The 23,997-nt window shown below is 42.9% G+C and overlaps 3 protein-coding genes across 3 annotated transcripts; 1 reads left to right on the top strand and 2 right to left on the bottom strand.

The window, feature by feature from the left end:
- Positions 1-54: 54 nt before the first annotated feature.
- Positions 55-7,772, bottom strand: prdm4 (PR domain containing 4). Its single transcript, XM_080050914.1, has 12 exons — positions 7,754-7,772; positions 7,357-7,426; positions 7,037-7,188; positions 6,679-6,867; positions 5,642-6,367; positions 4,982-5,131; positions 2,701-2,819; positions 2,521-2,606; positions 2,131-2,258; positions 1,447-2,025; positions 1,062-1,230; positions 55-826 (listed from the first exon to the last, which is right to left on the bottom strand). Exons 2-12 carry the CDS (start codon positions 7,416-7,418, stop codon positions 451-453), a joined length of 2,736 nt encoding a protein of 911 aa, XP_079907040.1. The 5' UTR covers positions 7,419-7,426; positions 7,754-7,772; the 3' UTR covers positions 55-450.
- A 1,239-nt stretch (positions 7,773-9,011) lies between these two features.
- On the top strand, positions 9,012-9,533 carry LOC307268781 (achaete-scute homolog 4-like; the record flags this gene model as incomplete). Its single annotated transcript, XM_080051527.1, has 1 exon — positions 9,012-9,533. One exon carries the CDS (start codon positions 9,012-9,014, stop codon positions 9,531-9,533), a length of 522 nt encoding a protein of 173 aa, XP_079907653.1.
- A 3,488-nt stretch (positions 9,534-13,021) lies between these two features.
- Positions 13,022-18,055, bottom strand: sapcd1 (suppressor APC domain containing 1). The gene is made up of 4 exons (XM_080050892.1): positions 17,780-18,055; positions 14,613-14,786; positions 13,808-13,963; positions 13,022-13,236 (listed from the first exon to the last, which is right to left on the bottom strand). Exons 1-4 carry the CDS (start codon positions 17,879-17,881, stop codon positions 13,108-13,110), a joined length of 561 nt encoding a protein of 186 aa, XP_079907018.1. The 5' UTR covers positions 17,882-18,055; the 3' UTR covers positions 13,022-13,107.
- Between the last annotated feature and the right edge of the window lie 5,942 nt (positions 18,056-23,997).

Below are 23,997 nucleotides of genomic sequence, written 5' to 3' on the forward strand. Positions count from 1 at the left end.
CCTACCTTCATGCATCCCATAAACCGTCCATAGAGCCCTCGAGTCGGCCCCTTTCCCTTGCTTCTCTCTTTACCTTTCTCCCTTTAACCCACGCGCCCGGCCTGGCGAGCTACAGGTGCAGCTCCGCACCACTTTTGCAAAATGTCAAAAGGCATTATAGAAGTGCGATTAATCTGCGTTAATTTTTTTAATCGCGTTAATTTTTCTGTGATTAATTAATCGAAATTAACGCGTTAATTTGACAGCCCTAGTTTTAATATGTAATATGATAAAATAATTCCTCTGAGCAGCATGTATATGCTTGTGTGAGACTAAACATATATCGAGTGTGAAAGTCTGATTATGTACCATGTTGCCAAAAAAAATAAATAAATAAAAAGATATTTGGCAGAAACTAGAGGTAAACTGTAGAGTAAATAAATTAACCAGTCATCTCAGGAGGCAGTGATGTCAATGAGAGGGTGACAGGGACTTTTCAGAGTTATATCCTCCGACGTCTAAACCACAGTCTTCATTGCTGCCCGAGTCACATAGTCTCTCTCCTCTTCCCATACCATCGTCTTCCTCTTCCTCCTCCTCCTCCTCTTCCTCTTCCCCTTCCTCTTCTTCCTCCTCATCCACATCCTGCTTTTTACGGGACGCTCTCTCCACCTTTGGCCCTTTGCATATCTTGAGGTGGCGAGTGAGGTGGTACTTGGTGAGGAAAGCCTTGTGGCATTTCTCGCAGACAAAGTCCCTGCGGCCCTCGTGGGAGTTCATGTGCTTCTTCAGGTGGTTGGTCTTGAGGAAATGTTTGTTGCACTTTGGGCACTGTATCCGCCGTTCGCTGCGGATGGGGAAAAAGAACATGAAGACAATGCACACATTGTATAAGCTTTCTTCACATCAGGTAATCTCATTGAGATCAAAACATTTATTTGGCAGAAGAGATGTGAAAACTGCACAGCCCAAAAAAAAAAAAGAAAGAAAGTTGAGTACATTCAGTGCAAACATGCCAACATCCATTAGAATGCTTATATATAGCTGTTTATAGTTGTATCTAGAAGATTAAAGTTACATACTGTGTGTGAGAGAGCATGTGTTGTCTCAGGTCCTGCTTCCTGATGAATGCCCGGTCGCAGAGGTCACACTTGAGGCGCTCTGCACCGGTGTGAATGAGCATATGCGACTCCACATGGGATTTCTGGGTAAACGACTTCTCGCAAACCGTGCATCTGTAGTTCTTCTGACCTGTTAGCGGGGGGTGGGGGGGCGAGAGGTTGAGAACACTTTGAGACACGTTTTGAATTAAATTACGAGAAAAATTATATCCCTTGATGTTAATTTATTTTTTAACAACATCCAATATGTGGTGCAGTTTTAATATTTTCATATGTGGCTTGTTGGGGGTAAAAAAACCAACACTTAAAAAACCTTTGTACACTTATGATTAAACGCTGTGCACACCTGTGTGAATCTTGAGGTGCATCCTGAGGTTGCTGGGATCGCTGAAGGCCTTGCTGCAGTATTCACACTTGTGAGGCTTCATGCCCACGTGGCCCATGAAGTGCACGTTGAGCTTAGTGGACGTGATGAACGCCCGGGAGCACATGCTGCACTTGAACTTCTTCTCCCGTGCGTGACCTCCGTGACCCTTTGCCCTGGAGGGAACGCTGGTAGAGTTTCGGTGAGTGCCGCCTCCCCTGACGCTATTGCTGTTGTTATTGTCCGTGTTTGTCTGTCCTGCAGCGTGGGGGTGGCAGGGCCAGGGGGAGGACGAGGAGCTGGAGGTCCCGTTGGTCAGCTTCTCTGTCTGGTGAGTGTGTTGCTGCTGCTGTTGTTGTTGGTGTTGCCGTGGTTGCTGCTCTTGATGCTGCTGTGTTTGCTGAGAATGGTCCTGCTGTGGTGAGCTGTGGCTGTGTGGAGGAGGCGGGTTATTATGACCGTGGTTAGTGTTGTGGCTGCTAACGTGAGACTTGAGCTCGGAGAAGGAGGAGCACTCTTTGCCGCATTGGCAGATCTGGCCCTCTGGAACCTGAGGAACGCCTGTGGAGACACAAAATGGATGGTGGAACATTGGCCTAAGTGTCAGTGGTAGATTTGCTTTTTAAAATCAAAACTAACATGTGTTTTAACTGTGTGTTGTCTCACCCATCAGCCTGCAGTAGTCTCTGCTGTAGTAGAAAAGCAGCTCTTGGTCCGGGTGGATCTCTGTGGTTGTACAGAAGAAGAGTTTACCGTTGGCAGGGTATGCCACCAGATTCTGCTCCTCACCGGTCCTGAACACACGCACACGCGCAACACACACACACACACACACACACACACACACACACACACACACACACACACACACACACACACACACACACACACACACACACACACACACACACACACACACACACACACACACACACACACACACACACACACACAGCAAGTAAGATTTTTTAATTTTTATTAACACCTCATAATCCAACATTTGATAGTAGCATTGCGGACATGCTTGGAGATAAATCTCATGGCTCTGTGTCATACCTCGCTTTGCGGACAAACATCATCCAGTTGCACTCATTCTCGTCTGTTGTCACAATGTAGAATTCCAGCACATTGTTGTGGTACATCTGAAAAGATGAGAAAAATGGGGGTTCATTTACTCAATATGGTTTAAGCACCGACTGAAACAACCACGTTTCCAACCAAAACTGCTTCACTGACCTTCCATATTTGTGGCGTGTCCTTCTCCGGCCAATCAGAGAGATCCACGTTGCTACAGTGCTGGCCCACCATTGGTCCAAAGCAGGTCCTTTGTGGAATGACGTCCCGTGCAAAAACTCCTGAGAAGCACACAACATTTTTTGTCAAACCATGTGTGTGTGTACTTCTTTTTGGACTAAAACCATAGACTATAGTGTTAATTGTGTGATTCATTAATACAAAGTCTTAGGAACTTTGTTCCACAAATAAGCAGAATGCAAAATGTTAAGGAGGTGTCTTTTTAAAGATATTTTTTTGGCATTTTTATGCTTTATTGATAGTGTAGAGACAGAGTTGAAATGGGGTTGAGAGGGGAGTGACATGCAGAGAAAGACCGCGGGCTGGAATCGAACCTGGGTCCGCTGCTGGCAGAGGCCCATGGGGGGGACGCCTTACCAACTGAGCTAAGGGCGCCCCCTAGGAGGTGTCTTTTGTTTCTAAATAAAATGCTTTAGTTTCGAAATACTATTGCGATATTAAAATTGTGTCTCTCACCAGGATTGACTATGACGGAACCAAAAAGACGCAAAGTCACATACAGTCATATGAAAAAGTTTGGGAACCCCTCTCAGCCGGCATTATAATTGACTCTGCTTTCACAAAAAAAAGATAAAAGTGGTATGTCTTTAATTTACCAGGAACAGCTAAGTACTGGGATGTTTTCCAAACAAAGATTTTTTGAAAAGCAGTATTTAGTTTTATGATATTAAATAAAATGTGAAAAACTGGCTGTGCAAAAATATGGGAACCCTTGTGGTCTTGCTGATTTTAATGCATGTAACAGCATGTAAAACTGAGGACTTTAAACACAAAATTGGTTGGATTATGTTGTTAAGCCTTGAACCTCATATAAAGGTCTGTTTAATCATGATAAAAGGTATTTTAGGTGCCTAAATGCAAGTTCCACTTCTCTTTGACTCTCTGCAGAAGTGAGACAGAATGCGATCATCAAAACAGCTCCCAAAAGATCTTAAAAACAAAGATTATTCATTGTCATGGTTTAGGGGAAGGCTACAAGAAGCTTTCCCAAAGGTTTCAATTGTCAATTTCTACTGTAAGGAACGTTGTCAGGGAATGGAAGGACACAGGCACAGTTGCAGTTAAATCCAGGTCTAGCAGACCAAGAAAAGTACAAGAGCGGCATATGCGGCGGATTGTGAGAATGGTTGCACACAACCCAAAGGTCACCTCCAAAGACCTGCAAGAACATCTGGCTGCATATTGTGTATCTGTACATGGTTCTACAATTCAGTGCAATTTGCACCAAAACATCTCTATGGCCGGGTGATGAGAAGGAAGCCCTTTCTGCGCCCACGCCACAGATACAGTTACATGGAGTATGCAAAAGCTCATTTAGACAAGCCAGCTTCATATTGGAAGAAAATGCTTTGGACTGATGAGACAAAAATTAAGTTATTTGGTCTTTATAAAAAGCAGATGTTTTGGTGCAAATTGCGCTGAATTGTTGAACGATGTACAGATACACAATCTGCAGCCAGATGTTCTTGCAGGTCTTTGGAGGTGATCTGTGGGTTGTGTGCAACCATTCTTACAATCCTCCACCTATGCCGCTCCTGTTTTTTTCTTGGTCTGCCATGCCTGGGTTTAACTGCCACTATGCCTGTGTCCTTACATTTCCTGACAACGTTCCCTACAGTCGAAATTGACAATTGAAACCTTTGGGAAAGCTTCTTGTAGCCTTCCCCTAAACCATGACAATGAACAATCTTTGTTTTTCAGATCTTTTGGGAGCTGTTTTGATGATCCCATTCTGTCTCACTTCAGCAGAGAGTCAAAGAGAAGTGCAACTTGCATTTAGGCACCTAAAATACATTTTCTCATGATTAAACAGACATTTCTATGAGGTTCAAGGCTTAACAACATAATCCAACCAACTTTGTGTTTAAAGTCATCAGTTTTACATGCTGTTACAGGCATTAAAATCAACAAAACCACAAGGGTTCCTATATTTTTGCACAGCCAGTTTTTCACATTTTATTTTATTTCATACAACCAAATACTGCTTTTCAAAAAATCTTTGTTTGGAAAACATCCCAGTACTTAGCTATTCCTTGTAAATTAAAGACATACCACTTTTATATCTTTTTTGTGAAAGCAGAGTCATTTATAATGCCGGCTGAGAGGGGTTCCCAAACTTTTTCATATGACTGTATGTGAGTTCTCTGCTACACAGGCATTAATCTGACCACAGAACATTCTTTAGGGTTGTTCATTGTCTTACCAAGCGGTTCGTCAGCCACCGAGATGCGCAGGCAGAGTGGCCGCGGCAGAGAGAGGCGGGCCCGACTTTGGATAGGCGCGTCAGGGATGAAGGTGACTGGGCCATGCTCTGGGCAGTCTGAGGTATATGAGCGCTCACACAGTGTGCACCCTGGAAGACAATAACAGCACTAAAGTTGATACACCTGAGAGTCAATTATACTTACTGCATGTTTTACTTCAACAACTTATTATCGAAATGTTATATTTTTTGCATAATACTACAACGGAGTGTTAGGGCCACGTTGAGGAAAATAAATGTAAAGCTATGAGAATCAGGTCGTCATTTTAAGAGTCAAAAGTCACAGTTCAATACTAGGAGAATAAAGTCATAGTTTTAGGCTGTGTGTTATTTTATAGAAATATCGTCTTTTCCCCTGCATTAAAAAGAGGAACATGGAGCATCTTTATATCCTACATCTTTTACCAATAAGGAAATGCTTAATCTTTTGTCAAATCAGCACCATGGCATCATAAATTGTTTTGTAGTATACTGAACTTTTTTCTAGTAAAATATGACTTTATTTTAGTAATATTACAACATTTTCCTCGTAATTTTATCGCTTTATTTTTCCTGCATGTGGCCCTAATACTCCATCATATAAAATGAAAACAGACTCACAGATGGTGAAGGCAGTGACCATGTTCTCCTTGTTGGAGGTAGAGTCCTCTAGCTGCAGGTTGGAGTTGACCAGCACCAGGTTGTTTTCGGGCCCCAGCGACACCTCTGCGTTAATGGGGGACACGTTGACTGCCTCCAGACCCATGCCAGAGTGTCCGTGGAGGGACACGGGCTCCAGTTGGCCCTGGTTGGCCATAGATCCAGCGAGCACCACAACCCCAGAGTTCATTTCCCCGTTGGAGTGGAGCTGCTCCCCTCGGCCCCCCATGTGATCTGGCTCCATCACCACCGGGAGTTCCATCCCCTGGGGCCCGTGGAGGGGCATCACCCCACCAGATGAGTCCACTCCGGCCAGGCCTTCGTGCGGCTGCCTCCCGCCTCCGAGCTGCTGCTGGGTGTCAGACACAGACACCCCCCCTACTCTGTGCTCCATGGTGGCCATCTCCTCGCCCATCCTGTCTGGAGACATGGGGCTGCTGACGCGAGACTCCATGGCCAGGCCCGTCGAGTCCAGCTCGTGAGCCCCGGCCTGGTGGAGGTCTCCTGGGCCGCCCACCTGTCTGGAGTCCATGGGCACCAGGCCCTGCTCCAGCGGGCCACCAGGGCCACTGTAGTGGTCCAGACCTGAGGGGTTGTTGCTGGACACAGACAGGGTGCCGTCCATGTTGAGACTGCTGGGATGAATGTATTGAGGAGGTGGACGATCTGCCAGATAGGACAGGATACCTACAGCAGGAGAAGAGAGAGGAGGGAACTTGATCAGAGCTGAAACAAATGTACACAGTATCATGCATTATTAATAAATTGACTACATTAAAAAATGCACTAGATGCGAGAATGATATATTGGTTCATTTTTCAACGGGTTTGGTTCTCTTTAACACCTATCATTTTCTCTGGTACGAAAAGATGGTGAAGTGAACCAAAATGCAGCGGCATAAACCATGTGAGAACGTTAATTTCACTCGTTGGTGGGGTCTCTGTAAGCTTGTTTGGTGTGCTTTTGTTGCACAAGCGCCCTCTCACACAATTACAAACCTGGCAATATGTGTCTGAAGTAGCTGCTCTCCAGGTGGGGGTACGGAGGCGGCGGCAAGGAGTAGTTCCTCTCCGGCAGGCCACACATCACCCCTCTGTCGCTCAGCGGGCCCATGGGGAGCATCAGCGACAGGGCAGAAGGAAGGGAGCCCAAAGAAGGACCCAGGCTAGGGATGGCCACGGGCATGCCTGAATCATAAAACAAATTGTTATGAGCAAATAATAAACCAACTTTCAACTGAGCAAAAGAGAAGGACACACAACAAACTGTTCTTTTTTACATGACTGTCAATGTACACAATTTGTTAGGCTGAGCCTTTTCACAGTGTCTACTAGCTTGTGGTTGAGTCCTCCTTACCCGGAGTGGGGATGGGGTTGTGGGGGTTGTGGGGATTGTGGGGGTTGTGTGGGTTGTGTGTGGGCGAGGTGGGCAGACCCAGGTGGCTGGCACTCACGGAGGGCACACTGAGCTGGTCCATGCCCACGGGACTCAGGTTCATGTCATTCATCCTGTAGGGAGACAGTGCTTTTGAGGAAAAGTTTGCTGTTTTTCCACATGAATAGCACGTTGAAGACTCAAGCGTAGACTCTCTTATCGTGATATTATAGGACATTTAATGTGATTAATTTAAGCCCTTGTATGTAACTGTTAGCACACAACGAGCAACGATAGCTTACCTGAACTCAACAACTGAGGTCCATCCGTAACAGTGTCCTGCTGAAGAAGGGGGCATTAACATTTCCCTCTCTTAGAAATAAAAGACCAGGTTTCAAAACAACATAAAGAGCCAGTCACAAATTCTTCAACGACTTTAATTAAAAGGGCTATGGCAACAGGGCTATGGCAACAGCAACTGAGTAATTAAAGGGGCTTGTATGCAACTAGTTAGCCAAACAACCAAACCAGTGTTGCTAACGTTAGCCTTGCTAACTTAGCACGCATAAATGGTCGCGAGAGAGACTTATCGGGTGTTTGAGTTTAAGGTGCACATACACCACCTGGCGAGAACTGCCTTATAGCAAAAATACACGAAGATTTGAGAAGGAAGACGCTTTAAAAAAAACATCAACATACCAACACAATGCCTCCCTGAACGGGGCCATGACAGCGAGCTGACCCGGGTGCGCATGCGCTCTGGCGCCGAAAGTGTGGGAGAGTAGACCTGAACCGTTTAAACTGATCACAGATCAGTTTCTCTGTCCCAGACAAACGGCGGCTGATAAGGAGGGGGCAAAGAGGGCCAAAATGAAAATGATAAATATGACTTTTGTGATACTAACCCTAACCCTTTCTACAGAGGAGGGAGGATCTGAGGAGAGATAAAACCTCATTAAACAGATGAATATGGTCTTTCTCTGACAATTTCAGCAACATGACATTCATTTATGCAGATTATTTTTTTTAGGGTCTCCCACGGGTGCAGCGCAACACCCAAAGTCCGGGAGGGTCAGACTGACTGGTGACTGGATCTATTAAAGGGAAGTTAGAAAAAAATATTCATTACATTAAATGTAATTTAGAATCTCATGTATTGAAAAATGCAATGATGATTTTTTTTCAAAGTATAGGCCTATAAACAAAATAACTTAAATGACAAAAACCCGTGATGTGAATTGTAAAACAATGTAATCTGTCCACTCTCCTCTGCATGTCATTGGGTTAGTGAAGGTGTTTGTATGTTAGGCTATTTATTCAATGTGCCACCACATCGTGTCTTATCCTTTACATGTAGGCTGTCAAATGACCTGTCCAAGAGTAAACTCGGAGAAATGATTATTCTTTCAAAAGACGGCAGAAGGCAAAAAGGATGATTCTTTCATCCCCAAATATGTCTAAAACTGCCCCATATGACTTATATTTAATATTTATATTCAATAAATGATGCATAAGTATCAATAAAGCCAGTTATTATACTAAGCCATAACAGTTTTGTCCTTAAATTAATTATTATTCTTGAGGAGAATTGCTTCACTGTGTCAGCGGAAGGAAACGTTATGAAAACAGTTTTATCTTGATGAGAAAACCCATGGCTGCATCTCCGCCCCGGATCACACCCACCATGCCTGTAGTCTGAAAACCCCAACAAACAGGTTGCCACACAGACTGACACAAGGTCACGAGACGAGAAGTGTCTACTTATAAAAGTGTTAAATCTCAAAGTGGCGAGATTCAAGAGGAAACTCCGAACACGAGATGATCGTGAGGGGACTCTGACAGGGTAAGACACTGCATCGATTATTAAGTCACACGTGATGATTTAAAATTAATAACGTGTATTTTTACTGCTGTTTAATCTAAGGTTGTCTCTTATTTGATTCATAGAAAAGCATTGATGGAGCATATTCAATATGGCCCTCCTCTGGCTTTCCACGGCTTCTCCATGGACAACAGTGGCGCGCACTACAGGGATGCGCTTCGCCTTGGACTGCCCTTCCACCTGGACGCTGCATACATGGACCCCGTGCACGGCCAGAGGTTACCCTACAGACAGTTCTCCTATATCCCCTTCCACGGGCCCCTCGCCGTGTGTGATTATTCCTTCGAGCCTGCGTTCATCCGTAAAAGGAACGAACGGGAGCGTCACCGAGTGCGCTGCGTAAACGAAGGTTACGCTCGGCTCCGAGAGCATCTGCCACCCGATTTTGAGGAAAAACGCCTCAGCAAGGTGGAGACGCTGCGGGCGGCTATCGACTATATCAAACACCTGCAGAGCCTGCTGGACTTCAACGCGTCCGGGATGGAGGTGTCGCTTGGAGACGTGCGTAACCGTGCGCCGCTGACGCAGAGGACAGAGTGCAACAGTGATGGAGAATCCAAAACTGGCCACAGCGACAGTGGGGATGTTGTTTACTAGCTCACTCACTCTCTATCTTTCTGTGATCTGCTGTACGTTATTTAATCTGTAAAGAAAGTTGCTTAATTAAACAACGTCCACTCTGTTCAGTCTTTGCATTGCGCATAGACAGTGACACAAAGTCAGATCTTTTTTTACTGTGCATTCAACTTAATTATTGGCCTTTAAGAACAAGATGTAACAAAGACAACATAAGCCAATTTGAAATATGCATGATTGAAGTTTTTGGCCCACATTACTTTGTTTCATTTAATGTTTTTGTTATCGAAACAAGGATTGTGTGCCTTTGTGACATCATAGGTAGTTTGTATGACTTTTTGTGACACTGAAATCACTGAATTCCTGAAAGTGAAAAACAATCTGTGAATAAAGTATTCTTACAGTATTATAAACTTCAGACTCTGATAAATCCTGGTTATCAAATAATTAACTGTCATGGTGTGTAGATAGGTAATAAAAAAATACTATTTTCTGGGACAGAATCAGAATGCTTTATTACACAGTGTACAAAGAAATGTAGCTGAAATCCTCAAGGTGCTCAATATAAATATGAACAGTGTATAGCCTACATAACTATAAGGAAAGAAAAGAAAGTAGAAAAACAAGTGTATTTTAAATCTAGAAAAAATGTAATAATTATTTTAGCAGCATAATACATTTGTATGTACATGTCGTGCAGCTGAGTAAATGTACAGGTTTACATGGTATTAAAAGGTGAATTAAGTTAGTCTGTCCATCACTTTTGATATTCTTAAACAAAAAAGAAAATGACATTAAATTCTGTGAACTTAACAAATTAACAAATCATTTCCAGAGCTAAAACCGATAGGTTTACCAGTATTAAAGGTGCCGTATGTAATGTAACTTTGGGTGTTTTTCAAAGGTATATTCTTAAAACTGAAAAACAGACTTTACTCACAGGAAAATTGGATACCTGGAACACTATATTGAAGTATGAAAGCTTCCTGAAAAGTGACTTTTTAACTGTTGTTGTTTACAGCAACAGGGCCCACAGTATGGTAAGGTGCCTAACAATATTCAATCACTTAAAGTTAAAATTATTCAATATTAAGAATTACATGTAAAGATAATATGTTTTGTAAAATTAACTGCAGGCTCTGCAAATGTAGACAAATCACCCTGCTTTGAATTTGCACAGTGCACCTTTGAAGCTATGCAACAATAACGTGTTTTTGTGGGAGACATATTGGATATCTTTTATTAGAAAAACTTTTTTGTGCAGACCAGTTTTGAACTATCCTACTTTCAAAACTATGACAATCCAATAGTGACTGTATCTAAATTCACCCTTTTGAGTGGAAAGCTTGTGTAATCTTCTTTGAAATCGTGCAAATGCAGTGGCTCTACTGTGACCTGTAGAATCACCTGCATGTTCATATACTGTTTGTCTGAACATTATAAGTTGTCGTCTTGTGTGGATGTAAAATCACAAAAGCTGCTGTGATCAAGAGTATTAGACGGTGCTGCCCTTTTCTATCTGTGCCACTTGATATGTTGCAAGGCTTATCCTTGTCTGACACTGGCATTAGTGTGTCTTTGTTATGGCCAATGGAAGCAAATATTAAATTACAGTAAAGAGGCTTAACTTCTCCCTAAAGTACAGGAATAACACGTCAACCCCCAAGTGTGTGTTCAGAAGAAAGTATCTCACTTTTTGTCATAAGTGCTCTTCAAAGACCACCTGTACCATCTCCCATGGGTTCTCTCAGGAAGTGTGTCCTCTCCTAATAGCTTAAGGTATGCATTTATCAGGGAGCCCTCAGCAAGAGGAACCTCCAAAAAAACACCGCCTCCTCTCCACCATATTTGTTTTTATTTATGCTTCCCCCACCTCCGCTGACCTGCACGGAAACAGCTAGTAAATTTATGATTCGAAGTAATACCATAACCACAAATTGGGGTTAGGAGGGTGGGTGGGGGGGAGCAAACATGACATTGTATACAAGTAAATGGGATCAGGAGAGACCAGCAGAGCGCAGTTCAAGTGAACCGTGGCGTTGGTATATGGAAGAACGGCATTGACAGCCACAAAGGCATGACATGCCCATAACAAAAAGGTGCTCGGCTGTGTGCAGTGTGTGTGTGTGTGTGAATTGGAGCCGATAATTAAGCCAAAGTGCTGGTACCCTGGGCTTGATGGTTCAGTGGGCGCTCTGAAGATAGAGAACATGAAGCTACTTAAATGAAAGCCTCATGCCATAATGGATGTTTTCCTTTTTCCAACCGTGCACACACACACACACACACACACACACACACACACACACACACACACACACACACACACACACACACACGCCGATTCTAATCAGATTCCAGCACGGATTCCTTGCAGGCATTTTTTTCTATTTTACGGGAAAAAGTTTTGTTGCTGATGCATGGATGTGATTTAATACAGAAGATAAAAGAAAAAAGTTGAAGAATTCTGTGGAAGTGATCTAGCTCGTTACCAAATCCATTTTCTGGAATTACATCACATCCTCCCAAAAAGTCAGTCCTTTGCTGGGACAGGATAATACAAACTGTAATAACATGACCAGAGAATGCCTGTGTGTGTGTGTGTGTGTGTGTGTGTGTGTGTGTGTGTGTGTGTGTGTGTGTGTGTGTGTCAGATATTTTGATAAGCGCAAGATATCCGAGTCCTGTATTAAGCCTGCTAATGTAATCTTCTGTGCATAAGGCTACAGACATGTGCAGTGTAGGAAAGCAAATTCCTGCAACAACACACGATGACTCAGCTAGATAAGCTTTATCAGCACAGGTAAGATCAGTGCGGGACCACCGGGAAAGGGTTTGCTGCTACGGCGTGTCGAGACAGAGAGCCCACATATCCGGAGATAAGAACAGGACAACTGCATGTAACAGGACACACAATGATGCAGGATGGTCCCCTTAACATAACTGATGCTGGAGAATTGTACTTGACTGTAAAAAAGCACATTCACTGTCTCAATGCTAAAAAAAAAAACATCAACCATTTACGGAAGGCCCACACCGTCATAGAATCATACATTTTGATTCCCTCTGTTTTCCTGTGATCATAAGATCATATACTTCTTATCAAAAGATAACAAATGTATCCATTGTCCGCTATAGGCTTCCATACCAATTGATACAACGCAAGAGTGATTTAACCTGTGGTATGTTGATTAAAGTATTGCATAAACACTTTTTACATTGACTTTGTGCCTAAGTTAGGAGCTTAGGTAAGAGCACTTTGCTGTATTGTTTAGGCATACTGTAGTTGTTGCTGTTATTTTGTCCATCCAATCTTATAACTATGACATCAATGTGGGGAAAATGTTATTATTGTGGTATGTTAGCTGACTGCTCATTGTGTTAATGGAAAGTTATTTAATGGAATGATTACAGCTTTCAGCTTTGATACAAACCCCAAGTTACTCAACAAATCAGCAAAACCTGGCTTTGAAAAAAAAGAAGGATACAGAGAAGCAAATGATGGATGGATTGCTTTGGCTTATTTTTTTAATGTTTTTAAATACATATTTACAAGTGTTGAAAGGTTAGCAACAGAGTGACATTGACAGCACGTTTACAGCAGCACAGAGCCACACGTGTCTGCGGTCAGCGGGCTGGGGGCCTGCTGCAGTTCAAGCTGCTCCAGGAGAGCGTCTTTTTCCTGCTCCAGAATGGAGATCTGACGATTCTTGTCGCTCACTTCCTGTCAAGAGGAGGAAAGTGTAACAGAATGAATGTGAATGTATCATATACTGTAGACACAAACAGACTGATCAATCAAAAGCCCCCTCAGGTTAAAAGCATCAGTTAAAGGGGAAATACACTTATCTAAATATGAGTTTGTTGTTTAAAGGAGCAGTATGTGATCAGCCAACATGATGTCTAAATGTAGGCTAATCTTTAATCTTGATGTATTTTTCTTTGTTTTTACTATTTATTGAATGTAATTTCTAATGTCTAATCTTGATGTGTTTATGCCCCTGTAAAGCACTTTCAATGGCCTTGTGTCTGAATTGTGCTATATAAATAAACTTGCCTTGCCTATGTAAAAAAATGTGCGGCATCTAGTGTTGAATAATATAGATTGCAAGGTGCTGTCTTTACACCTAAAGCTCATTCTAAGGTTATAAAAGGAACAACAATTTATTTTCAAGGGATTATACACTATAGTTAAAACATACTTTCAACCAAGTCTGTTCTGGAAAACGCTGGTTTCCTTTACACACTGCAACTTTTGTTCACATTTTCACCACCACATTTTCTGGTCTTCTTACCTTAGTCAGTACTGTGTTGTGCCACCGGAGGTCGCTGTCTGCCACCGCGTCAGGCAGAGAAGGACAGCTGCTGCTGGTGACATTGGGCTCGCTCATCACAGAACCAAGAGAGCCGTTGGCCCGCTGGATACGAGACCTGAGCAGGAAAGACTGAGCCTGCAGAGACACAGATAGGCTTCAAGTTGTGACATCAATAAGCAGATGACTGTTAAAGATATAGTGTGTAACTTTTTCAAATTAATGAAAGTCGTTAACATTTAAGCCATTGCCAAATGAGTTGACACAAAGTTGATTAGGCTTATCAGCTCCACAAAACTCTCTCTGTATTTCTTAATATGGCAGCGTTTACAAACCGGTGTCATCCCCTGACACTGGCGCAGAAGCTAAAGAAGGGCCCAGGGAATGTTTCAGTTGTTGTTTCTACTGCTAAGAAAAAACTTGGCGTACAGCAGAAGGAATAAAACCCATGCGCTGTTACCCATGTAGATTCGCTGACAGTGTTGTTGTAATCACTCAGAATTACTCACGACAGAAGTTACGCACTATAGCTTTAACATCTTGTGTTTTTACTGTGTCATATTGTTGTTGTCTACTGGTTAAGCAAAATGTAGCACAATGCCCAAGACAAATTTCCTTAACAGGACAATAAAGTTTACCCTGACCCTGACCTGACCCTGATCTTATTATAATGTTAAGCATGTTAAGCGGTTGACATTTTAGAAAATGAAAGTTAGTGTGGGATTCATTCTGAAGACTGGTTTTTAAAAGTAAGACTACAACAGCTATGTAGTATGTATCTGTGTACCTCTGCTGCACCTTCCTCTTGGCAGATGCCTAGCCCCAGGTTGGCCTCCATGTTGTCCTGTCTGGCTCCGTTGTCCCCCAGCCGCTGGAGGTACCACAGACGAGTCTTCTCCAGGATCTCCAGACCAGAGAACAGAGCGTCCTTCTCCTTCTCCAGGTCCTTCAGACGCCTAATCTGAGATGGCAAGAAGAATATGAGGAGGGCAAAAAACATTTCAGTCTGACATGGCCTTTTTACTTCATCTCATTCCGAAGCTCAACCTCCCTTCTTTTCCTGTCACATTTCTGCTTTCATTTATCCAATAAGGCCCTCAAATAGATCAAGCGTCATCATTAACGGTGGAGTCAGCGATTCTGGAGAACGCTTGTTGTCAAGATCAATTTTTAGTGCGGACAGGTAATGGATCGTGAGGAGATCTTCACTGGTTTTTTTTGACAAAAAGTGATTTTGACAACAAGCGTTATCCAGAATTGCTGACTCCACCTTAAATGTTGAGTTTCACTGGTGGATTCGGGGTTGGTACCAAAGGGGGGCCTGTTGTATGAGAATAACCTACCCTTGTACGGGTGTACTCCCAGTGGAAAAAGACTTATTATGCTGCCCTAGTTGATAGGAAATTAGTTTGGCTGAAAAAATTAGATGTGCCTCTGAATGGTTAAATAGTCAATAGTAGCATTGGTTCCCCACCGCGCGCAGCTTTTGCCCTTCAATGGGTAAATGTGTGTGACCCAAGGGGCTGACTAACTCACAAGCCTGACCACCAAACAGCCAGCCTGCAGGCAGACGTAAAGCAGTGTGATGGGCACAACACTGCCTGTTGTCTTCCAGAGGCCCCAAGGCTTTGTTTGAATCAGCACAGCCAAACTACAGAGCAGGAGGAGGCCTTTGGTCCCATTGTCTCCTCGACATTGGATCACATGCACTTTAACTGGGCTCAAACGCAGCTACAACAAGCAGGACATCATAATATACTGTATTGTGGTGGTGGTGGCTATCAACCTTTTTCATAGGGTCAGGGGACCAGTCCATTTGCAATATTTGGGGCAATCCATTTTTATTGAAGGACACTATTGTATGACTAGCGAATGACTCCTCTCAAAGTCCATTAGTGTTTGTTTTACTCCAGTTATAATAACAGATACAGTAAGTGGAACGTTGGTTATGAGGAACCATTAACAGGAAGCTGTGAGGGTCAGTTTTGACATGTGGGAATGTGTCACTGGGACGACTGCGGCCAGGCTACCTCCAAAACAAGGCATCCGGACACGAGGCACAGACGGAAAGAGTTACTAAAACAGAGAGCATTTGCAAGCAGTGTAAATAAATGTCTTGTATGGAAAGGAAATGTAAGGCCCAATGTGTTTAAAGGATTCCGATTCTGATCTGATTCTGATTTTAAATTTGATTCCTTTTAACTTTGAAATGTGAAGACTACAACATTTTTTTACAACTGTTGGCATTGTGGATATTCATACCTTTAATTTGGGAAATAAAATCTACTGAACAAATTAAATGGTGTGACAGAATCTTTGAAATGATAATAAAATCATTCATTTCAGTGTTCAGCATTGCAGGGTTTCACCTCGTATTTCCCAAACCCCACCCCGATGACTGTGTATTTTTGTTGTCAGTGAACTTTGATGCAGCTCACACATTCTAAAAGTAATTTTAGTCCATTATTAACGCCTAACATCATTTCATTTGTCTATGGAGCAGTTTTCCAGAACTCTACCGAAGACCATATAGATTATGTTATGGCTTGTTATGAGGAACATATAGTCTAATGTACAGTCTAATGCAATTTAAATAAGCTGTTCTGTCATAAAACATTCTTGTATGATGCCTGCAGTATAATGTTAACGAAATCTATTTCTCTATGATTGTATAACATATTAATGCTATAATTCTATTCACCTATTCACCTCACATTGAACTCTGTTGTACAAACACTGTGGTAAACATGTTTTTCTTAAGAAGTAAAACTGCCTCGTCACACATCAAGATGTGAAACACACAGCACATTCTGTTCAAGGACTTATTGCACTATCAGTGCAATTGTATCATCTCCCTTGCAAGACCTGGACACACAAACAAGTGTGTATACGCCTATTTTTTGGACATATAACCTCTGCTATTTCTGTTCAAACGTTCTCTCAACCATGTCAGCTACACTTGTGATACATGTTTTTTGACCCTTGCATTTGCTGTTTGCAAGTAAATCACCTGCTTTCAAGAAGGCCTGACTCAGTTTCAATTATTCAAACACTTGGGTAGTTTGATGAAATAATTCTAGTATCATATAACTTACAGTTTTACAGAGGGGTTGACACCGTCATAGAGGTGTTAATTCAATGACATTGTTATTACTGAGGCCAAAGCTAGTGATGGTGTTTAAAGGTGCAGTCAGCGATTCTGGAGAACGCTTGTTGTCTAAATCAATTTAGTGAAAATCTCCTTACAATCCCCCCCCTCAAAATCTGGTGTTAATACACAGCCTAAACTCAGTAAACTAGTATACAAAGTGTATACCAAGGGGCTCGGATTGGCCCACCACATGCCATTTACAGAGCCTAGGCTGTGTATTAACACTGGATTTTTTTTCAGCACACACACACACACACACACACACACACAGTATGTACAGGTAGCGGATCATGAGGAGATATTTATCGATTTTGACAAAAAAGTGATTTGGCAACAAGTATTCTCCAGAACAGCTGACTCCACCTTTAATCATGTGGATGGTATTTATATGTCTACGAATAGAATCTGTGTAAAATTATTATCCTCGAGACTACAACTTAAAAGGAACCTTGAAATGATTCATTCCACATTCCATAGGAGTGGAAAAAGGTCATCTTGGGCAAAAACTATACCAAACCGGCGACACTCAACACAAACTCCATAGGCAGCAAATGCTTAACTTGGGAGTAATCGTCACAGTCCGGACGTGACCGCCTTAGTCTTTTTTAAACAGAAAGGTGTATGCAGTTAGCCTTTAAACTTGCACAACAGCAGGCCTTTTGCGCTACACTGCTGAAAAACTGGGAAGCAGAAAAACATGTGAGAACGAGCCGTTAGCTGATAGGGATCACCAAACAAAACACACACACACACACACACACACACACACACACACACACACACACACACACACACACACATACCCATAGGTAGAAGCGTAGGGCGTCCAGGCTGAACAGGCTGGTCCTGAGGGGGATGATAACCACAGTGTAAGAGGAGGTAGAGCCGGACGGACGACAGGCCATGGAGAGGAGATGAGTCGCTGACAGCTAGCACCACCACCACTGGCCCATACAGCTGGCCAGGCAACAAAACAACACACACACAAACCACAGCTCCACACAGGCTGACTCAGAATATACCAGAGAGAGAGAGAGAGAGAGTATGACAGAGTGTGTGAGTGAGAGACAGAAGGCAGGAGGGGAAAAATACACATGCACAGGCAGCAGCAGGGTGCCCCCGGGGCGAGGCAACGAAAAATTCCACATGTCACTGCCATGACTAGGTAATCGACATAAAGTGACAGAGAGAAAGGGAGAGAGAGAGAGAGAGAGGGGGGGCTGAAACAGGCATTACAGGATCAAATACAAGAAGAGAAAAGACAACAGCGAAAGAGAGATATGGGAGTGGAGTTGTGAATGGGGAGAGGATACAGGTGTTACAGGTAGTAGCCACATCCCGAGACTCGACTGTTGCATCCTAAACTTCAGCTTTAAAGGAAGTATAGGAGGAAAAACAGCCACACAAGCTCTGAAAAGGGTGCCTCTGCTCAGGAGCGAGTTTTTATGGCATAGAAGGAACATCCTTGCGACTGGAAATGGATTTGACAACAACATTCCCCATGTCGGTGAATGAGAAGTGAATGAAGTGAGAGCCTGTGATGTCTGCTTTTGGTTTCGAGTGAGCTTTCCAGTCTTGACATGTTCCCAGGAATGTGGCAGAACCCGGAGTGCGTGCCATTGGACATTATAGCATATTGTAGTAGTTAAGGCAAACACACAGAGCGAGTCAAGTGTGTGTCTGTGTGTGTGTGTGTGTGTGTGTGTGTGTGTGTGTGTGTGTGTGTGTGTGTGTGTGTGTGTGTGTGTGTGTGTGTGGGGCAGGGACAGAGGGTGGCGCACTTGTAGATCACATTGACATCACCCTCATTACTGTCAGCGCCCAGCTGTTGGGATGGTCAATGCCAGCACAGGAAAATCAGTGACACATGCTCTTTCTTCTTCTTTTGTGATCCCTGCCTTAGGCCAAAGTGGCTGTTATGAAATCCACAGCAAGCAGTAAGATTTGTTTTTACCATATATTTTTTTTAATTTATTTTCTAAATAGGTTAACAGTGGTGAATGTAGTGGAAGAAGTACTCATATTATTACCCTTTTTTTTCTATTTTTCTACCCGTACCAATGCAAGCTGCATAGGCTAAAAACCTACTTGTCTTATGTAAAGAAGTGTTTTCAGGAAAATGTTCAAAAGCAAACTCAGAACAAACTTGACCCTGTGACTGTTAAATCATGATATAGCAGTTTCATCAATACAGTGTTGATAGTGATACATCATTCTGTAACAGCATTATTTTATTATTTTATATTGTATATTTTGTTGTATTTATTGTAGTTGTGTTATGTAAAAGAATAAATATGCGCACAGACACACACACACACACACACACACACCTACTACCGCTTTTTAGTCACTACTACTCTGTGGCTGAGAGTGGGACTCTGGTTGCTTCCTTACACACACATACGGTTTCAAACACACATATCTGCTTGCTGACTGTCACTACTACTTTCACATAGTTTTGAAAATGACCACCAGCTGTAAACAACAACAACATCATGGGGCCATCCTATTGGTCACACCCACTAGTAATTAAACAACTTAGAGGATATCTCCTTTATAGGATTTGACTTCAAACGTCTTTAACTTTTTTTTATCTCAACATGGAAGCAGTTGATTTCATTAACAACCCCATGACACCTATTAAAGGTTCCCACACCTTCTCAAAATCTAATACAAGGACCCAGCAGTGCACGGCATAGTTTTGAGACAAATGCTGATCACTTTAAAGCTGCAGTCATTCAGGATCACCAGCAGATGGCGCTATGAGTCCACATAGCGTGCAGGGTGCTGAGAATCATATTCAGAGCTGACATTTTGTAACATATTTTTACTTGCGCACGCTGTAGTTTTTAACAAAACACCAGATGGCGCCGCATGGTCAGTGCAGGGACCTCTTCAAAAGTGTGTCAACTTTTTGCCATTTGCAAACTGTGGTAAGCTCTGACGGCATGTGCTTGCGGTATGACATGGGAACAAAAATGATGTTAACATGTTTATTTAATTTCTAACAGCCTGTAAATCCTAAACCTTCATCTCAACCGCAAAAGATGACATGATAATAATAATAATATCCCAGAGAAGTGTCCTTTTTCCCATACTAGGTCACATCAACACATTCTGTACCTCTGTAGTATTTTCTTGTCAGCTCACATGCCCTGTGATCAAAACATGGGTTTAAGCTGCTCATAAGTAATTGCTCACCAGTTACCAGAATCGTGAAGGGAACCCATTGCCTCACGAGACACATGAGTCTCACCAGAGTAAAAAAACCTAAGCTCCTACATAACAGGCTTATACAACCCTCATGGAGTGTTTTCTTACATAACTACTTGTTTTTCTTGTGGAATGTAGTGTTTTCCTGGAGTAAACTGACCTGAAAAGAGGCGTTGAGGTACAGAAAATAAAAGAGGAAGAACTTCTAATGCTAATTTCTGTTTGTTTGAGAATGTATATCTGGCCATGTGCTTCAAAGGAGAAACCCAAGCAGCATGTTTGTTGTTATCGTAGAGATGCAGAGAGCGAGATCATGATGACTTTCCACCGTGGGCCCACCGCCACTAAGAGGAAGTTCACACATAAATAGTGGTATAGTGATATAGTGAGTATTCTTACAAGCTCCTTATCACACATTTAGTTTTTTTGACACACACACACACACACACACACACACACACACACACACACACACACACACACACACCTATACTACCGCTTTTAAGTCACCACTACTACTCTGCGGCTGAGAGTGGGCCCCTAGTTGCTTCCTGCCTCGAGCCCTATACACACACACACACATACGGTTTCAAACACACATATTTGCTCTCTGGCTGTCACTACTACTTTCATACATAGTTTTGAAAACACTCTCGGAATGAAAATTGAAAATGACACACGCACAAGCAGCTGGAATGGTATGCACGCGCACACGCACGCGCTCGCGCACACACACACACACACACTTCGGGCATAGAATAATGAAATATTTGAGTAAAGGAACTCCCTTGTCTTTCTCTCTCTCTCTCTCTCTAGAGCCAAAACCAGCAACTGCCACTCTCAGCCCACTGTTCCAGAGCATAGCTCCTAGGAATCTAACCTACATAGGCTCAGTGCCATTGCCACAGACCCACATTCATTTTCTCGCCATGAGAATCAAAACCGAGCCACATCAATCTGAAGGTTTGAGGGCAGAAAATAACCAGCACCTTCATTTTTCTGGTCTTTTTCAAATCTATTGTTTTACTGTAAGAAATACTACATAGCTTTAGGCTACAGAGAGATTACAACTCTGAGATAAGAAGAGGGGGGGGGGGATTCATCATTGTATCACTGAATGCGGATTATAGAAAAAACGCTCAACAACTAGGCAACAGAGGCGAGTTATCCTGACTTCCCTTTTATGGCTCAATACACAAAAACACAGTATCCTACATTTCCCATAATGCAACTCAATAGTTTATTCTATCAGATGTTTGCCTGGACATCTTCCTCCAGAGAGCCAGAGAAGAGATTTCACAGACCGGGTGTCTCACTCCTTAGGGAAGTCAACTGAATTCTAAGTTTGAACTTGACGGAGGGAAAGAAAAGGGGGAAACTGATGCTCACTCTCCACTCTCTTTTTCCACCATCCTCCCATGTCCCTAGCCAGTTCCAAGAAGTGGGAGAAAAAACACACGGCTGCATACCTTGAACATACCCAGAAAACTGCACCTCAGCCCAGCCCAACCCAGCCCTGCAACAAGGAGGGCCTCTCTTTTCCTCATCTCCCGTTTCCCGTCTCCTTACTCGTGGAGAAAAACATACATGGTCTTGGTCGGGTGAAACACCTTGTGTCCCCACTTGCACTTGAGCTTTTTTTTTTTTGTGATGCATTCTTCACTTTTACTCAAGGACTTGTAAAAAAAGTGTTATCTTCTTTTCCACTTTTTTTACCGTAATCAAACTATCAGCAGAACTGGGCTGAAGAGGTTTCTAGGCCGAAATGTTAAAACAGATAAGACCGACAGACAGCTGAGCGGTGCGCGCAGATCTCCAACCTGATTGTCACAGGTGTAGAACAGATAGCATGACATATCTAATCACATATGGGGGACACTCTTCCACTTTTAAACACAGCAACATATTTTCAGTCTTTTGTTCTTGTTTGCTCGCCCCAACTCATCCAGCCAGTCACGCATCCAAACTCCCAAATATATTCCTTCATGCCCTCTCCCTCCCTCTTTCCCCTCGATAACACACACATATTGTCACGCTCATGAACGGCCCGATACTACAAGGCCAGGGCCAGATGCAAACCAGATGCTCAACCCCAGATGTAGATAATGGGGTGAAAAACACATCAGCTGAAGCACACCCCACCTCTTCACCTCAGCTGTGTGGAGTAGAAACAGATGTGAGGGACACACACACACACACACACACACACACACACAACCCTGCTGGAGTTATGAATGGCAGATACAGTGTGTTTTTCAGAGAGATAAGATTGTGAGTATACTTCTTGTAGTTGCTTACTTTTCGATGCAATGAAATAAATAAGCATATGTAATATTCACGGAGAGTGTGTTAAGTTTGAAAGCAGCATTTTATGGAATCTTAAAGTGGGAATGTTTGTTTCTGGTACAATTAAATGTAATTATTTTTCTTCTTGTATTTTGTATTGTCTTTTTTTAAGTTAACAACACTGAACAATATAGAAACAACCGGACCCTGATGGCCAAGCTTACACAGACAGCTTGGCCATCAGCCAATTAACAAAAAAGGGGTAAAATATAAGAAAATATAAGAAACTAGTGTGTGTGGTTGTGTGCTTATCATTCAAGGAAGGAATAGTAATAACAAAAGTGATAACAGGGTCCCACTTTTGATTAAACTTATCAGAGCAATCCCTCATACTGTACTTGATCTATAGGGATAGGAATGACATTAGGTCTTTCAGCCAAGAGTTAGGAGATGGAGGTTTAGGGATCTTTACAATGAAGTAGATAGAGTAAGTAGAGATGAGAGGAAAAAGTTTGAATATTGCTAATTTTTCAAGTGAAGCATCTAAGGTCTTCAGGAACACCAAAAATAACAATTCATTTGGTAGGGACAACTGGGTCCATTCTCTGGTCTATATGGAACTTTTGCTCGACTTTTTACGCACTTTTTGACTTTTTTTTTAAACGTCTGCCGTTGCTTTATCTCTGGCTTTGACATTGAAGCAGTCTCAAAGTCACCTCAGTGAGACCAAAACAAATCCCTCCGAGACACATTCGCGGGGACGAAAACAAAGGATCGATTTACACCCGCCTCGCCCCACCCTTTGACCCCTCCCCTCTCCTCCCATCCACACGCCCACAAACATTCTATGTATGTATATCTATATGTGTCTATGTATATCTATGTGTGTCAAAGAGCATGTTTTCATCATAGCCTCTGGGCACGGGCTGCTCCTAAAAGGCCCAAGAAGGAATTTACATAAAGAAAATGAAGACGAGCGGACTACAATCGCTTTCAACGGGCCACCACTGCTCAGAAAAACAAAATCTGAGAGACCCCATTCTGTATGTTACACTGGCCTGGGGGGGCCAGGCCAGACCCCTAAGGTCCAGCCCTCCCCTACTCAAAACAAACACAGTGAGTCAGAGGATCTCCTTGGGCATATTTAATCTTAAACCCGTTCACCCCGACACGTAAATTCCCCTGGTGAACCCCCTGACAAAATCCAACTGCCAGCCTCGCTCTCCCTGCACCCCCAAATTTCAGCAGACCCTCGCAGAGAAAGCAAGCAAGCACGCACACACACACACACACACACACACACACTCCCATGCACACTCACACACATACTCATCAGAAATCAGAATATGGCTCACTCGTTCTCCTCCCTCCCCCCACAACCCCACCTGTGGCTTCCACAGCTGGGCGAATACTCCCATGGAAACTCCTCCCCATTATATATGGAGTACTTGTACTGTATACGTGTGCGTGTGTGTGTGTGTGTGTGTGTGTGTGTGTGTTTGTTAGGTTCACTGCCTTATTT

This window comes from Ammodytes marinus (assembly GCF_949987685.1).
Source record: "Ammodytes marinus genome assembly, chromosome: 22".
Classification (NCBI taxonomy): domain Eukaryota; kingdom Metazoa; phylum Chordata; class Actinopteri; order Uranoscopiformes; family Ammodytidae; genus Ammodytes; species Ammodytes marinus.